General features: G+C 35.3%; 1 protein-coding gene across 1 annotated transcript in view; it reads left to right on the plus strand.

The window, feature by feature from the left end:
* Positions 1–19,182, plus strand: part of GBE1 (glucan (1,4-alpha-), branching enzyme 1) — a 273,306-nt gene that overhangs the window by 84,076 nt on the left and 170,048 nt on the right. The window contains exon 3 of the mRNA XM_011953833.1: positions 4,212–4,327. Within this exon, the coding sequence (XP_011809223.1) occupies positions 4,212–4,327 (116 nt within the window). The remainder of the gene's footprint in view (positions 1–4,211; positions 4,328–19,182) is intronic.

Consider the following 19,182-nt stretch of genomic DNA (forward strand, 5'->3'; position numbering starts at 1 on the left):
GGGAGGCGGAGCTTGCAGTGAGCCGAGATCCGGCCACAGCACTCCAGCCTGGGCGACAGAGCGAGACTCCGTCTCAAAAAACAGAAGGAAAAAAAAAAAAGAAAAAAGAAATGCAAATTATTAGGCCTCACCAAAGATCTCTATAAAAAACTCTAGGACTGGGACCCCGCAATCTGTATTTTGACAAATCCATGTGATTCTCGTGTGAGCTATAGTTTGAGAACCCACTGACCTAGATAGAGACCATTGTAGTTCTATGCGTAGTTCTGTGTTTGGTAGAGAAGCAAATGGTTGCCACACGTGATGAAGTCGTGTCTGTTTCTGTCCTCGGGTCTGCGTAGCCATGCAGACTCTGCATTACATAATCAATTCTCTCTCGTGTACTCAGCATGAGTCGTGGAGGATTAAATGAAAAATGTTTGAGTGACCTGATTTGTTTTATAAATGTCTTTAGATGGGCTCTGACATGGCTTGGTACTATTTATTATTGTTATTAATATTATTACTTTATTTTCAATTATATTCTGTAGTAGAGTCACATAACTTACTTCACAAGACATGCATTTCCCTAAAATGTGTCTACCAGCTTATATTACTTTGCCTTCTGTGTTTTTCTAAATCAAATTTCACTTAAAATCAATTTTCAGTATTTTTATACCAACAATTTGAAGCTGAATTTTATGTATTTATTTTTAACTGTGCTTCCATGACTGGTTCCTGATATCACATGCATCTTAATGATAGTTCCTTCTTTCTTAGCTAAGTGTTTAATGTTAAGTTTATAAGCATGGATCCAAATCCAGTGATTTTCCTGATTATTCTGTTTCTGGATATTGAGATGCGTGTATTCTGTGGAGTAAAGCTGTTTTTATTGGGTATTTTGAGAAACTCATATTAGGCAGGAACTGGTTTTACTGGAAAAATGCCTTTGTGTGATGTAGTATGGTAGGCGTGGATATTTTGGTTGGTGCCCATGTTTTTAACGGAAAGAAGAAACACTAATAAAGGAATGAGGAAAATTTAGGGCTTTGCAATGACCCGAGAAAGAGTCAAGGAGATGGAAAATCTGATGGTGGGGTAGCTGAAGAGGGATTTCTTTGGAGAGAAAAATGAGTAATGGAAAAATCTTAAGTAATTTCATATGTATATGCTTGCAAACCTTCTTTCTCTCCCATACGAAATCTTTAGAATGTTCTACATAGCTTATGATGGCTAATGTACTGGATTTTTTTTGGGTGGGGGTAAATATGTGAAGGTGTTCTCAGTCTTGCTTTAAAGATTTGTGTTTGACAGAAAAGAGTACCTGCAGTGAAAGCCAGCACCGGAGTTCCCATGAGGAGAAGGGCATGACTAAAATGAAACTTTTGAGGATGCAAAGAAAACATGTCTTTCACAGTGTATAATTACAAATAATCAGCATATGCTTTTGGAGATTTTATATCATTACACTATTATAAAAGAAAAATATGACATAGTAAAAGAATTTTTTTTTACCAAATATTAATACTTTGCTTATTTAAATAGTCTTAAAATAATAGTTGATATCAAGCTAAAGAATTAGTTCATCAATTTTCAAAAACTGATATTGGAAGCCATTTTCACAGTGGGGAAACAGCTCTTACAAATAAATCTGCATATCTAAATTTCACCTATCATTGAATTTTCACTTTCAAAGTATCCGAATCTTTTAATAAATTTTTAGTGGATATACCATTGTACTTCTCATTTATATTGGTCTATTATAGCCCAATTTAACCTTTTCTTTATGAGATATGACTAATTTGGAATGCTAAATTTGGTTTGGCATTGAACAAGGCCTGCATTAAGCATGCAATACATATTTAATGAACTAAGGAACTGTACCCTGTATTTTCAGATCTACCTAACCGGAGAAAGATCTGCTGTTTGTCTTAAGTTATTAGCTAAAAAGAAATGCAGTAATCATATAGTGTTGTATTACCGAGATTTTTATATTGCAAACGTTTATTATTTTTTTTCTCTAATTATGGACTAAACTCTTTGTTTTGGTAATGGAATGTCACAGCGTATTTAGGTGCGATGTATTTGAGGTTTTTAGGTGAAGAGAAGTATAACAGCACCAAACTTGTAGAGCTGCCCTTGAAGACAAACTGCTGTTAGACATTTTCAGACTGTCTTCATGATGGAGAATAGGTAACTGTTTAGAAGAACCTTTATTTAAATCTTATTTCTTACTCCTGTTTTACCCCCCGATGTTCAGACTGGCTGAGAGAGAAGAGTGAAAATGTTGGTGTGTAATGGAAGAAAACATGGCATAAGATGAGTTTCCTGATTATTCCTTTATTATGTCCTTAGTTGAGAATGTAATGTCTTAGCAACACAGTATATGCCACGAGGCTGCTTGATTTTTTTAATGCCATGAAATATTTTAGGCGTAAACAAATAGCAAATTATGTAATAAACATCTTTGTGTATACAACTCACTTTAACAAAAATATTGCAGATATCATTGAAGCTTCTTGTGTTCCCTTTCTTCTACCCACAGGGAATCACTATAGAATTTGGTATTTCATATTCCTATTTCTGATTTAATATTTTTACTACATACATATGTATCAGTAAGTTTCATATAATGTTTTGATAGTTCTTGATCTTGATATAAATGCTATTCTTCTGTACCCTTTTAAAATTAACTTTTGTATGTGGGATATTTGTATATGTTGGTACTCTAATCCATTCATTTTATACCATTGTATAGCATCCAGTTGTTTAATTATATTGCAAAGTTTTACCCATATTGTGGCTCCACAAATTTTGATAGCCTCCAGTCTTTTGGCTATGGCAAAGGATTCTTCAGTGAATAATTTTGAATGCCTTCTTGTGTACATTTATGAGAATTCCTCTAAGCTGTTTCCTAGGAACAGAATTGTTGGGTTATGGGGTTAAGATGTCTTCAACTTTGCATCACATGTGATGTCAAGTTATTTTTACCAATGATACTACCTTCAGCAGCAATGTTTTATATGGTTGCTGACTAGATGATATTTTTAGACTTTTAATTTTTCCAATGCCCTGAGTGCGAAATGGTATCTTATTGTTGTTTTAATTTGTGATTGCTTGATTAAACAGTGAGCTTGAGTATCATTACATATGTTTATTGGCCATTCAAGTGTCCTCTCCTGAATAAATTTTTTGTCAATTTTTCTCTTGGTTTGTTTTCTTTGTCTCATTGACTTACAGTGTTCTTCATGTATTGTGGATGCTGTCTGTCTTTTGGTATATTCATTACAAATGTATTCTCCCAGTTTATAGCTTGTCTTGTCATTCTATCGATTCATCTATTTATGATGATAAGTTTACAGTTTTAATGGTCAGAATTACCAGTCTTAAAGTTTTATAGTTTAAAAAATATTTCACTTAAAAAACCTTTTATATTCCAATATTGTAAATGCATTTCTCTGTATTTTCTTCTAAGCATTTTATGGTTCTGCCTATCATGTATAAATATTAATCTATGTTCAAATGATTTGGGGACGTATTAGTTGGTGGAGATCTGTTTCATTTTATTTTCATAAGGATAACCAATTCTTCCAGCACCACTTATTTAATAGTGTGTCCTTTACTCACTGGTTTTTAATGCCTCCCTTATGATATGTTAATTTCCGTGCGTGTGGGTCTGCTCTTGTTTGTTTTACTTTCTTCCACATCTTGCATTCCACCTTTTCTTTACTTCCTACACTTTACATAACCTTCTGCCTTTCTTGCTTAAGGCATTTCTTTAGATTTTGTATCAACTCTGTCACACTCTTATGAAATTCAGTAAATGTTATATGATTTTAATGGTTTTTCATTGTTTTTCTACCATGACATCTACATTTCTGTTTGTTCATAATGTGTCTTTTTGTTGATGGTGTTTTCTAAAAAAAGGATCCATCATTTTCTTTTGCATTCTGTTTATTGACAGAAGCACTGGAGTTGAAACCACAACTGAAAATGTTATAGTCTTAATTTAATTATAAAATGCAAAAGCACACTTCAAAATGCATATTTTAGAAGTGAATTAAGCATAACCTGCCTTTTCTAAACCACTAGTATTTTGATGAAAACTTCAGAAAACGATTTTTTAGACAGTTTGATTTTTTGTGCGAGTGAGACAGTGTTTCGCTTCTCTTGAAATTCGTTAATTATTAGTCCTATCCTGCTGTTGTTAACTGATCTTCTCTATTTTTTAGATGGTTGGAATCCATTTTCATGCCCATATAAAAAACTGGATTATGGAAAATGGGAGCTGTATATCCCACCAAAGCAGAACAAATCTGTACTCGTGCCTCATGGATCCAAATTAAAGGTAGTTTCCTCCCTCCTGTTTTTTCCTGAACTTAGCATGTTCTTTTTATCTTGTCTGCCAAGTTTGATTTAAACTATTAGAATGTGTAACTGATGAAGGATAATTGTGAGAAACAGTCTAAATGTACAAATAGAGGAAAATTTAGGAGAAGGTCTTGCTGAGTTGAATTGGGTTAGAGTAGAATTGTTTGGTAAGGAACAAAACTTAGTTGTATTATTATCACAAGTTTAGAAACTTTATATAAAAAATGATATACTTAAAAGTGATTTTGAGTAATTGTAAAACTTTAGCTTGGGAAACAGAAAGTTTAATGGAAAAATGAAACCTGTCTTCAAATCAGCCGAAGTAGAGAGGATTTTTATCTGTAAAGAGGTCGGATGAAATTGATGTGGGAAGGGATGCTGTGTTGGATGCTCATGCATTTTGGAGACTGCTTCTTCTGGTTCTTCCTCTTTCTGGCCTCTGACATGGTGGTGGTGTGGTCTTGTTTATCATATTCTTCTGTGATAATGCCACCTGAATTAGCCCAGGGGTCTCTGTGTTGGAGGCAGGCTGAGCGTCCCACACTCCCTCTGCCTTGGTTGACCATGTGGTTTTGCATTCAAGGTCTGCAGAGCAGTTAGAGTCGGCTGCTCTTGTCTCATCAAGGGATGTCTGAGGGATGGGCTCCAAAGTCTGGATTACAGATTTAAGGCATTTGTTTACAAGAGAAGCGATCTAAATCTTTCCACATTTGCTTGATTTTACTCCATGGTCGTATAATGATATAATATTTCCTTGTCCCTTGTGTCTTTCTTCCTCGGACATTCACCATGATAAATCCTACGATTGCGTTGTTATTTTTATTGGCATTTGTTATTTAACAGTATTAACTCAGAGTTACTTAAATATATTAAATCAAAATGCACAGTATGTTTATTTTGTAAGTTGTTAAAAATATTTTATAAATAATGAAATTATAAGTGTATATAAAATTTAGTAAGATATTGCCACACATAATAATAAAGCAGAGAAGAATATTGTTTGGAATAAGAAGATGTTTAACAAGTGATGGCAGTCAAGGTTCTTCTTAATGTATAGTAAAAAAGAGAAAGATACCGATAGTATATGATAAGAGGAATTAAAATTTAATAGAAATAATCCCCTTTCCATGTCAGTGTAAGCTCCATGAGAGCATGGTCTTTGCTGTGTTTTTTTTTGTTTTGTTTTCTCCTGTATACTCTCAATTCTTTGAACAGTGCGTGGCAGAGTAGACACTCAAAAAAAAAAAAAATGTATTGAGTGTTAAAGCCATTTTGAGACCCAGTCTTTGAAGGAGGAAATCAAATAATTTGATTCTTCGATAGTTTGTAAGGGCTAATTTTACAGAAACTGTGGCAAGGCAACTATGATTGTTTTCATTGCTGCTTTAGGTCTTAATGGCTGTTTTATTTTTAACCTTTATTTTAGGTTCAGAACTTTTTTTTAAGAACTGAACTTACTACTTTTTAAAAAGTGTTGCGGAAATTTTTTCTGCCTTTTTCTTTTTTATTTTTTTGAGATAATTAGCAGATTAACTTTACTGAGTTTTTATTTATTACAATCAGTTAACTAAAGGCACCAATCTAAATCGCAAACTGCTGCTGGGCACCAGCTGCAGCTGTGAAATCCCTGCACGCCTTGATTCTGTGACCCTCAGATGTTCTAGTTGAAGCACAGGACAGTTCCCAGTCATGGTGGGGCTTTGGTTGCAGGCCATCACCTCATAAGGTTGATTTTTAGCTGCCGAGTTCTATTTATTCATATTTTCACTAGTTCAACAAATATGTATTGAGTATCTTCTATGTACCTGTTACTGTAATATGCACAGGGAATCAGAATTGTAAACATTACTTCCTGTAAGGAAATAATCTAATAAATTAGTTATTTTTAATGTTTATCTGCTCCAGTAAGCCCAAGAGCTCGGACTCTGCTGAGAGTCCACTCAGTAGAAGTGGCTTCCTGTGGAAGTAACTGCCAAGCTAAGGAGCTAGGTCTGTGGAAGAGGCACGGTGGGCTGTTTCAAGTTTTTAAATTGGAAAAACAGATTTTCCTCCTTTGGGTGGAGAATCACTATAATAAACATAACTAAATAGACATAAAGCTCCTTTCCCTCTCAAACAGGGTTCTGTATGATTATATTGTTAAACACTCATTACCCCATGACTAGACCCGGCATCATCTATTAAGAGATAAGAATAAACAGCTCACTGGTTTTCTTACTTTGTTAACCAAAGTAGGAGGCATGAAAAATACCAGCATAAACAGCTACCACTTATTGAATGTTTCCCATTGATAGCTAACTAATTTACATATATTTTCTCATTGACTCATTGCAAGAACTTGATACAGTAAGTACTGTTATTACTGGCTCACCCTACGTTTGACTTTGCCTGAACAGTACCAGTGTAAGTATAGCTGTTATCTCAATTATTATAATTTTTGATTAACAAAGCTTTATTTTTATTTTTTATTTTTATTTTACTTTAAGTTCTGGGACACATGTGCAGAACGTGCAGGTTTGTTACATAGGTATACACGTGCCGTGGTGGTTTGCTGCACCTATTGACCCGTTCTCTGAGTTCCCTCCCCTCACCCCCACCCCACAACAGGCCTTGGTGTGTGTTGTTCTCCTCCCTGTGTCCATGTGTTCTCATTGTTCAACTCCCACTTATGAGTGAGAACATGTGGTGTTTGGTTTTCTGTTCCTGTGTTAGTTTGCTGAAAATGCTGGTTTCCAACTTCATCTATGTCCCTGCAAAAGATATGATCTCATTTCTTTTTATGGCTGCATAGTATTCCATGGTGTATATGCACCACATTTTCTTTATCCAGTCTATCATTGATGGGCATTAGGGTTGGTGCCATGTCTTTGCTATTATAAACAGTGCTGCAGTAAACATATGTGGGCATGTGTCTTTATAGTAGAATAATTTCCCTGATGAATATCAATGTGAAATTCCTCAATAAAATATGGGCAAACCAAATCTAGCAGCACATCAAAAAAGCTTATCCATGATGGTCAAGTTAGCTTCATCCCTGGGATGCAAGGCTGGGTCAACATATGCAAATCAATTAATGTAATCCATCATGGAAGCAACCAAAGACAAAAACCACATGATGATCTCAGTACATACAGGAAAGACTTTGATAAAATTCAACATTCCTTCATGTTAAAAACTCCCAATAAAATAGGCATTGATAAAACATACCTAAAAATAACAAGAGCGATTTATGACAAACCCACAACCAATATCATATTGAGTGGGCAAAAGCTGGAAGCATTCCCTTTGAAAACTGATACAAGACAAGTATTCCCTGTCTCACCACTCCTGTTCAACATAGCATATAACTTCTGGCCGGGGCAATCAGACAACAGACAGAAACAAAGGGTATTCAAAAAGGAGGAGAGGAAGTCAAATTGTCCCTGTTTGCAGACAACATGATTCTATATTTACAAAACGCCATCGTCTCAGCCCCAAAACAACTTTAGCTGATAAGCAACTTCAGTAGAGTCTCAGGATACAAAATCAATGTGCAAAAATCACAAGCATTCCTTTACACCAACAATGGACAAGCAGAGAGCTGAATCACGAATGAACTCCCATTCACAATTGCTACAAAGAGAATAAAATACCTAGAAATACAGCTAACGGGATGCGAAGGACCTCTTCAACGAGAGCAACAGACCACTGCTCAAGGAAAGAAAATTTTAATAATCATTGTAAGAAATGGGTAGCATTCTCTCTCTAGTTCAGAATAATACTAAATTTTAATTTTCAAATAACAATCAGGAGGTACAAATTTTAGTAACTGACATCTGTCATCTCTAAACCTATTTTTCAAAATCTAAATAGCATAAGTCTTTTTGGTCTTTTGTCATTTTTTTTTTTTTTTTTTTTTGGGACAGAGTCTCCCTCTGTCACCCAGGCTGGAGTGCAGTGGCGCGATATTGGCTCACTGCAAGCGCCGCGTCCCAGGTTCCCGCCATTCTTCTGCCTCAGCCTCCGAAGTAGCTGGGACTACAGGATCTGCCACCACACCCGGCTAATATTTTTGTATTTTTAGTAGAGATGGGGTTTCACCCTATTAGCCAGGATGATTTCGATCTCCTGACCTCGTGATCTGCCCGCCTTGGCCTCCCAAAGTGCTGGGATTACAGGCGTGAGCCACCGCGCCCGGCCTTTTGTCACATTTATATTCTACTATTGAGCTCTCTGTAAAGGAGCTGGAACAGCTTTCATTTTATTATTGTAGATCATGATATTTTTCATGGATTTAACTGTGCTTTTTAGGCAATTAAAATCATAAGGCTAAAATAAACACATAATTTAGAGTTTTTCCTTAAAATTATTTTCTTGATAAGTTGTATATTTGAATAGGTCATTTATGTATCAAATTGATACGTTTGTGGCAGTGGAGTTATATCTCCCTCTTTTGGAAAGCCAAGGAATGGCATTTTGATTGAGTTTAAATTGTTCTTTTCATATTTTCAGTTTACATAATTTCCTGAACATACAGATTAAAAAATAATTTTTTTCTCTGGAATAGATTTTCCTGGGAAATTTTTTACATTAATAAAAAGTTAAACTTTCACATATATATGCACATGTATATTTCTTTAGATGTGTAGAAAACGATAGGACTTTTGACATGTGTTTCAACCCAGGAAAACTTTTTATTTTGATATTTGAAATGCCTTTATTTTTACTTGAAGAGAGTCAGTTTTACTTTTTCTGTAATTATGCAACGTGATTCATAATGTCTGTTTGAAAAATAGGACCTAATTGAAAAAAAATGGAAAGAAAAGTAGCCCTTCTTATAATCATTAATGGCCTGGCCCTCTAGGCTACCATCCACTCTTGATAGATTTTGTGGGTATTCTTCCTAATCTGTTTTTAGGCATTTATAAACTGTCCTTGCCCTTGTCCTCTGCCTCCCTGTATTTATATGCTTTTTATTATCATAAAAATGTGATTTATACTGCGCCTATTAGTCTTCAGTTTGCTGCACCCCTCCCAATATATCATGGAAATCTCAAAAGGTGCATGATTATGTAAGTTACTTGGGTCAAGTCCATACACATTATTAATAGAGTGATGTCTACAAGGTATAAATTAATATTTATTCTGGCTAAGCATTCTACTTTGATATGAATGACTATTATAAAAAGAAATAAAATTTATTAGTATACTTATTCTAGATCACTCAAGTCTGTTTCTTATAAAGCTAACATAATTTTATAACAGTTGTATGCTTTCTCGAGGTATTAAAATCAGGGCTCCACCTTCATTACCACCGCTTAGAAGAACAAAATGTTCCTTTTCTACCCTCCCTGCTTCCTGCATTTGAGCCACAGCAGTGCTCTGCATTTACCCTGTCAATTGTTCAACAATGTTGAGTATTTTGCTGGATATAGTTTTTGTTTTTAATGTGTACCCCTTTGTAACTCTGCCTTCAGATTTTAAAGGAGAAGTGCTTCAGATTTAAAATTTAAAAATTAACCATTGACATATCCCAAGAAGACCACTTACATGTAATGTGGGAAGAAAATGTTTACAAGAGCCAACAGTAGGTTATTTTACTTTAACAAGTCTCACGTCTAACATCAATCTAGTAATTTTCATTTGTTTAATTTTCATAAATTACTTAAAGAACTCATTTAATCAGCATTTCTAAGAGGTTAAAAACACTACCTCAACCTACAGAAATTAAATGGATGTGTAGTATAATAATATATGAGAATATATACATGTGTGTATATAAATGTGTTACTATTATGAAACACTGTTGCAAACTTCCTTTGAATTAAAAAATTCTCTCAGAATAGGCATTATTTCATATACAAATTAGAATGTAATGAAATAATATAAGTTGAAGAATATACAGGTGATGGCTTTTGTTTGTTGTCTTTGTAAATAACAATGCCGTTGACATTTGCATATTTACATTAAACAGGGTTTACTCTATCATTATGCTAAATATAGTTAGTTTGTGATTGCCAATTAATTCTATGTGATTGACTTCAGTCACATTTACAGTCATGTTGAGAGGTTAGAAGTGATAATAATAATGAAATAATAATCCGTAATGTTTTGCACTGGTAATTACAGTTGCTGATTTTTGCAAATATCTGTTCATGTGAATAGAACTAGAAGCAATCTCATGAACACATTGTTCTCAGCTGAGCAGGAGCTCTTTCCACTTGATCCTGAGACATGAACTCATTTTAAAATTAATAATGAGTTACTACATAAAAATAATTTTAACATCTGAAGAAATTTTGTTGGTTTTCTTTTTCTTTTCAAAATGTTGAGGCATTTTAGACCCAGATGCTCTCAGGTTTGGACATACCTGTGCTATTTGTCTTTGTAGTGCTGGCAGTTTTTGTTTTTGTTTTTTTTTTTTTGGACACATTCAAGTTTTCTGTTTTTGCCATTTAATTTTCCAGGCTCTGCCATTTCCTTACCATTCTTTATGGCTTCAGTCCAGGTTCTGCCTCCAGCCTTTGCTCATGTGAACCTTATTCCACTTCTTTTGTAACACTTCCTTTGATTGTATTCTTCCGAAATGATGTCTTAAGTTAAGTCAAATTATGTTCTTATTTTTCATAAAAAGAGTACTGCTTCTCATCTTAGTTGAAATACAGATACCCCCTCCTCTTCATCCTCTCTGCCCTGAGCGATCCTAGGTATTGCCAACCTCTGTTTCTTTTTGCATGATAACTGTAATAAACTCTGTTTATAAAAAATACATTTTAAAATTTGAATTTTGAAACCAAATGCACAGAGAAAATATTTTTTTTCCCATGCACAGCCCCTTTTTATGATTATTTCTCATGAAAAAGCTGATTCCGAATGTGCACGTAATTATGTGTGGGAAGGTACAGATAGAAATGATTAGTGTCATGAACTAATTAGCGGTGACATTGAAGTGGGAAAGGTTCCCTTGTCCCCCTCACAGGGTGTGCGATGGGGGTGTGGCTCACTCCTTCAGTGCCCCGCTGCTCAAACCGCTACGGGAACTCACAGAGGGGCAGGCTGCGGGACTCCAACCCCGCGGCAGTGGCTAGGGGTGGATGTTTACAGCTCGTGAACCCCCAGCGGGCGTGTGCTACCGTGTGTTTTTAGTTTGCTGTCTATAGGCAGCTTGTGTTAACCAGCTCAGTTAGACCCTCTACCTTGTCACAAGGACAGAGGGTTTTCTGTATCCTGTGTTCTTGCCTTGGTGTACTGGAAGAATCAGATCACATTTGGACTTGGAGAATGAGTGCAAGGTTTTATTGAGTGGAAGTAGCTCTCCGCTGATGGGGGAGCTAGTAGGGAGATGGTTTTCCCCTGGAGCGGGGCCCCTCAGTGGCTCTGGCTGTCCTCAGATTGCCCCGGCCAAACTCCGCCTTGTCCCTCAGTATATGACCTGTGGGTGTGCTGGTGTCTGTTAGGGTGCTCTGCAGCTGGCATTTCCCCTCCACGTCCTCCTGGGTTCCAGCTGCTTATGCTGATGTGGTCCTCTCGACGTCTGGCCACCTGTGTGTCTGCCCGTTGGGGTCCTGGGTTTTTATATGCCCATGATGGTTCATGGCGGGTCAGGGTGGTATTGGAAAACGTAACATTTGGGCTGGAAGGCAGGAGTGCTCATCCTCACCTAGCTCCGTGGGGGTGGAGCCCTAGCCAGGGACCCACCTTTCTCTACCCAGCACTTCCTTTCCCTCTCTGTATTGTTTAAAGGGACCATACTTTTCCCTTCCTAGCACTCACTTATCAGCTCCGTAGTTATCTTTGAGTTTTCCACTCTTTGTGACTGTGTAGATAATGGGATTTTATTAGATTCGGCATCACTGCATTCTCAGGCATAAACGATTGATCCCTGTATGATCTACCTCATGTACTTGCTTCTTCCTTCCATTTCTTATATGAGTTCATTAACCGTATTGAAATCTAGCTGCAAGGGAGTGAGAAAAGTGTGGTTTTAAGCTTTCCATACTCTCTAATACAAAGAAAGAATGCAGAAAGGCAGTCTGACTGACTAAAGAGCCAGTATCTGCTACAGTTTTAAAATAAAAATTATGTATTGAGAAGAAAAGTATCAAGTTTTAATAATGGCATTTAAAGAAACATTGAAAATTGATAAATTTTTTTTTTTTTTTTTTACAAAACTGTTAATGTTTGGCAAAATGATTGATGTGATGCATAGTATGGAAATTGTGAAATTAAAAAAAAAAAGTTAATGGGTTAGAACAACAGGGTAAGATCAGAAGCTTGAGTAAATTTACCAGGCTCTTTTCTGATGGCATTCCCAAGTATAGTGGAAACTTTCTCATAAGTAAATGATGTGAGTTTAAGGACAATCATAGGGATGCTCAGGACCACAAATGGATAAATTCTGAGCCAGCATGGAAGCCTTCAGTGATTTAAATGTGATTAACTTAAATTGATAAAGATATTTAAATTTTATTTTTTGAGAATAATAAATTAGTAGGAAGGGCCGGGTGCAGTGGCTCACACGTCTAATCCCAGCACTTTGAGAAGCTGAGGCAGGTGGATCACCTGAGGTGGGGAGTTCGAGATCAGCCTGACCAACATAGAGAAATCCTGTCTCTATAAAAATACAAAAATTAGCCCGGTGTGGTGGGGGCATGCCTGTAATCCCAGCTACTCAGGAGGCTGAGGCAGGAGAATCATGTGAACCCGGGAGGTGGAGGTTGTGGTGAGCTGAGATCGCGCCATTGCACTCCAGCCTGGGCAATGAGTGAAACTTCGTCTAAAAAATAAATAAATAAAATTAATACAATAAGTAAATTAGTAGGAAGATTAGGCAATGAAGGATTAAATATAATTGTAAATTTTTGTTAAAACATAAGAAATACATTTAAAATGCAAAGCAGAGATTGAGACAAATTTTATTGCAAAATATTTATGATTTGCAAAAGTATTATTACCAGGGTTTTAGGGAATATATTCCCTGTAACCTGATGTTTCCAAACCTCTATGATAATTTATTATTTTTTTATACAGATCTGTCATTTTATTACTGGAACACTGGTACTTGTAGCTACTGTCTTTTACCTTCTCAGGTCTAGCTTTTATCTCCTGAAGCCCTAGACTGCAGATCCCAGAATCTGAATCAAGAGTGACTGGTAGGATGGTGGCAGTGGTTAGAAATCAGGCTCAGGCATCTTTCAGGTCTTCCTCAGGAGTTACTACTGCTTTTCAGGGTTGAAAACTGCTGTCAAAGATACATGTAAAAGCCTCATATTTTCTTACTGAACTAAGGGGGAAACGTTTGTATTCCAGGCGTGTCAGAGTATACAAATCAATCTTAACAAGTGTTTAATGCCGCCGGTGGTTATGGGATACATTTTAGAAAAGTAATTATAAAAAGCATTCGTTTTCTCTATTTTATTTAATGCTTGTACAAATGACTCCCGATTATCTAAAAAATTACACTGTCCATAAAGTTCTGTTTCCTGATTGATCCCTTAATGTAAACATTGATTCAATGGATACTTTAAATGTATTAGCAAACTTACTTTTCTTGTATCTATGTACTGTGAAATGTGTTGTATTTTATCAACTTTTTTTCTTTCTTCCTTCAATGTGTGCATAGTATATTTTAAATATGATTATAAAGTCTGGAAAATTGAGCACTTTCTCACATTTTTCTTTAAGAATACTTTTTTTTTAAGTGTTTCATGCTTTTTTCTTCTAAATTATGTAAGCATCCAATTTTTTTTTCAAGAGAGCTTTTGTTTAGTATGTGATCTTTTATTGCCGTGCCAGAAAAAGGAAGAAAATTACAGTTTGTGACTGTTTAGTTGGGCATTATTTTTGGTTATATTTAATAAAAGTATTTGCACCTTGGCTAAGTATGCCTTCAAACAATAATGAATAAAGGTATGCCTACAGGAAATAACCATTTTCTCCTGACAAAGTGCACACTATACAATCTCATCCATGATTTAAACATTTACACTTAAGCTGGGTTCTTTTATTGAGTACCACAGTTAAGTTTATGTTAAATGTCAAAATTAATGTTTAACTTTCTTCAATTTAAAGTGTGTGGTTTCGTGTGTGTGTTTTACACTTCAGTATGTTCATCTTTATCCATCCTAATATGTCAGTAGCATTACATTTCCCCACATGACTAGTACTCAAATGGAAAATTGTATCTTCTCATGAACATACCATTTTTTTTAAACAGTCAGCCATAGGTCACTCACTGCGTCTCATCTTGTGAATATTCCCCGTGCCTCACTCTTTGGTCAGGTGAGTAATTCCCACGCCTGTGCTTTATTGACTGAATTATATTCACTAGTTTATTCAGTAGTTTTCTCTACTTTTCCAGGGAGGTTATCACACTTAGAGATCAAGCTCAAGTTTGCTGCCTTGTGCCTTTGCTTTATCTACACAAGATAGGGGCATTGATGTTTAAAGATTTAGATATGCCTGAACAAGCAAGGATGAAAGTAAAAAGGTTTATTGTGTAGAACCCTATTATTTACCGCTGTTTCTTCCGATCATCACTGTTTCCACCTCTAGTGCCTGAGTCCTTTGTCTAAAGGTCACTCCAATTCTTGACCATCTTTTATAACCTACTGGAATGCTGTTAAAAAAAAAATCAATTGACAAGAAATTATCCAAATGCATATCTAGTGCTGCTGGTAGTCATTATCTCTTTCCCATTATACAAACTATTTCATCACTTTCTTATTTCTGTATGGTTGTATTTACTTTCATCATTGTACATACATATCTATTTCCAGTTCTTTTTCCTCTAATATCACCTATACCTTGCAAAAGACAGATATTTTGTAGAAGAAAGGAGAGAAAAGAATGATAGTGTTCCAACCTGTGAGACCTTAATTTGTAAAGAATATTTAAAGATTCAAGAGGAATTCATCTCATCCTTAACTGTTTATTTAATAGTCATTAACTATATTCTTGGATGTAATAGTCTTAATGTTTATTAAATACGTAATTGTATGTTTTCTTAAAAGATCCTATAATTTTTAGAATTATGTATTCTGTGTGTAATCTTTGGAATTTCTCTAGATTTCTTTTAGGGGTTATTTCTTTTTTTTCCTTCATGCTGTATATTTTACTTCATTGCAATGGCACTTAGAATGATTGCTTAGGGGCGGGCGCGGAGGCTCATGCCTGTAATCCAGCATTTTGGGAGGCCGAGGTGGGCAGATCACGAGGTCAGGAGTTCGAGACCAACCTGCTAATATGGTGAAACCCCATCTTAAAAAAATAAAAAAAAAAAAAAAAAAAAAATTAGCTGGGTGTGGTGACATGCACCTGTAGTCCCAGCTATTTGGGAGGCTGAGGCAGAAGAATCCCTTGAACCTGGGAGGCGAGGTTGCAGTGAGCCGAGATCACACCCCTGCACTCCAGCCTGGGTGACAGACCGAGACTGTCTCAAAAAAATAAAAAAAACAATAAAAAAGAATGATTGCTTGGGAATCATATTCTTTTCTTCAAATGATTGAATTTATCACCAGATAGACTTTTTAAATTATACTTAATAAAATAGTTTTAAAAGAACTTCAGCTCATCCTACAGTAGTGCTTCCCCATCCTATCACTTCTGAAAATACTTCTTAGTTTTTTTTATTGGCTTTATACCAAATTATAACTCTGTTTACTTAATAGAATTCTAGCCTTCACTGCACACGGATGAGTCTCTTTGAAGCACACTTTTTCAGTAATGAAAACTCACTGATTTTTTCCCCTTTTCATAGCTTTTTTCTTTTATTACGATATTGATCTTTCAATATCTTGGATGTTTAAATCCCATATTTTTGTATCATGTGTAATTCATTCGTTTTCTAGTCTAAGACACCTAATCAATCTTTACATGATTACAACATCTCAGCATTGTTCCTTTTCTTTTCACTTAGGAGTGGTTATTCTCACTTGTTCAGGGATATCGTTTTCAATGCCTGGTTCCTAAATCTCGAATAATCCCTTTGGACTTTGTCTTTTTGTAGCGACCTCACTTTGTAAAGTTTTTGTTCAGGTAATGTACTTGAAATGAAGCAAGCACTTTATCAGTCCTACTTAGTTGTTTCTTTATTTCTTTAAAGATTTGTCTCAGTAGAAAAGCAGAGAAAGAAAAACATATTACAATTGTAATACTCCTTAACTAGGCTAGAAGATAGCGGAACTAGGATATAAACCTTGGGGGATAATACTCCTTTTTATAGGTGCAGAAGCTTCTGTCTGTCTAAATCGTTCTAAGTCAGGGCCTGCTTTTAGAAGTGACTACTGATCTTTATTTACTTTCACAATATTCTGCAGTTTCTACTTTCCCATGTGTAAGTATTACAGAAATGAGTTTGTAATATATTTTTAATTCTTTAATTGGTGTTGTCAGGGACAAAGAAGCTATGTGTATTATACCTCAAAAATAGTCTGTTTTTGTTCTGTGCATTGGTGTCTGCTATCCCAAAGTTTCGTATAAATTGATCTGACACTCATTTGTATCACATTACAGATTTCTTTTTCATAGCTAATATGCTCAGTCTTTTCCTTTAATGAAGTTTTAAAATTATGATTAGTAAGTTTTTATTTTTGTTAGAGAAATCCTTTAACTATCCTATTCAAGCTGTTGCTATGGATTCAGCCTTGGAAAGGTTTCTTGTTTTTTATTGAAGAAAAATAATACATTGTGATGGCATGTTTTAAAATAAGAAATCTAAAACAATGGGAGCTAATGAAATTTTATCTATAGGTTATTGCTTTAGAAGTTCAACTAATTTCGATCCTTTTTTAGTTAAGCTACTAGCAAGGATATCTTCTTTTCTCCTGTGTAGCGTCCAGTCTTGCATAACATAAGAGCTCAGGGGCTTAATCTAATCATTTCCTCTCTCTCTATCCACCTCTCTCAATTCCTGAACGTTGTAGATGTAAAGAGCCTCACAAGGATGATTTTATATGCATATGTCTTGTATAAGTTTATTTGACTAATTGAAAACTATGAACTAAATTATGAGGCAAAGAAAGAGATTTCTGAAATATATGAAGTTTAGTATCCAGATAAAATTAATAGAAAATTAAAATAATTTCAAGAAAACAGTTATGTTTATTTGGTACCCATAGCAGGCTTAATATATAATGTTATTTATATATAATGTCATTATAAATAATATATAATGTCATTTATAGCCTAAATATTACCCTAATTTATATAATCTTACCAATCAACTAATATGATTTTAGAAAAATTCACCCAGGAATTGGTCCTTTATATATCAAGGTCTATTATTTATTAGAAAACTACCTTGATAATTTTAGTGATGTCTTTATTTTAATTCTCCATTAATAGAAATATAAACTGAAAGTTCACAATAAACTAGCAGTTACTATGAAGAGTGTTTCTGATTTTCACCTTCCTAATTAGGAAATTCAGAATGCAATTTTTTCAATAAGTATATTTTTTTGTTCACTGATTATCTGTTTACTTAAATAGTTTCATCTCTGTTTAATGAAGCAAATATGTCAGGGATTGGATAGAAAAAAATATTCCCTTTGCTTTTCCATATGGTAAATTTAGAGCCTTCATTTACATCATGTATGCAGTGATTGTTTTTGTCTAATCTTTGAAAGTACTTACGTTGGAAGAAGGCTAGGTATAAAAACTGTGTATTACAAATTTACTTTTTTTTTTTTTTGAGATGGAGTCTCATTCTGTTGCCCGGGCTGGAGTGCAGTGGCGTGATCTTGGCTCACTGGAACCTCTGCCTGCCAGGTTCAAGCAATTCTCCTGTTTCAGCCTCCCAAGTAGCTGGAACTACAGGCGCCTGCTACCATGCCTGGCTAATTTTTGTGTTTTTGGTAGAGATGGGATTTCTCCATATGGATCAGCTGGTCTTGAACTCCTGCCCTCAGCTGATCCACCTGCCTTGACCTCCCAAATTGCTTTGATTACAAGCGTGAGCCACACACCTGGCCACAAATTCACTTTTTTTTTTTTTTTTAAAGGCTCTTTTATCAAGTCTGGAACTCAGCAATGTTTAGTTTGAAGGAGTTTGCTTTACCTGGGAATCGTCAAGGAGACTTACCTTGTTTAGTGAAGGTCACTGTAATGTATTAGTACATATTTGTCTACTTTTTGGGAGTAGGAAATGAACACAAGACAAATGTATTATTTAGACTATTCATGAAGATAACTTATATCATTTAACTCTTTCCAATACTGACAAATTTCAACTACGTTTAACTATATTTCCATTTTATTCATAGAAAAATTATTGTTTCCAATTTTTCCCTTATTGGGTGTATTAGTTTCCTAAGGCTACTGCATAAATATGTTGGCTTTAAATAATGTAAATGTATTCTGTCATAACTTTGAAGTCCAGTTGTTAAAAATCAGTATCACCAGGCTGAAATCAAGTTGTTGGCAGGGCCATTGTCCCTCTGGAGGTTCTCGGGAGAATGTGTTCCATGACATTTTCAGCTTCTGGTAGTGGCTGGCATTCCTTTGCTAGTATCCTCGTCACTCCACTCTCTCCCTCTCGGGCCACATTGTCTTCTCCTCTTCTATATGTAAAATCTCCTTCTGTGATTGCTCCCCTGCAGAATCTGGAAATGGAGTAAGAATCTCTCCATTTCCAGATACGTACTTTAATCGCATCTGCGAAGACCATCTTTTGTCACGGAAGGTAGCATTCACAGATTCATGGCGCAGGATGTGGATATCTTTTGGGAGGCCGTTTTCAGCCTCGCACAATGGCAAAGAGATTCTTTCCCATATAGCCCTCACAGAAGCTTAATGAATGTTAAATTGGCTCAGCAGAAATAACAAGCAGAACTGTGAATAGAATTTATACAAATA

This window comes from Colobus angolensis, unplaced genomic scaffold (genome assembly GCF_000951035.1).
Source record: "Colobus angolensis palliatus isolate OR3802 unplaced genomic scaffold, Cang.pa_1.0 Scaffold373, whole genome shotgun sequence".
NCBI classification, from domain to species: Eukaryota; Metazoa; Chordata; class Mammalia; order Primates; family Cercopithecidae; genus Colobus; species Colobus angolensis.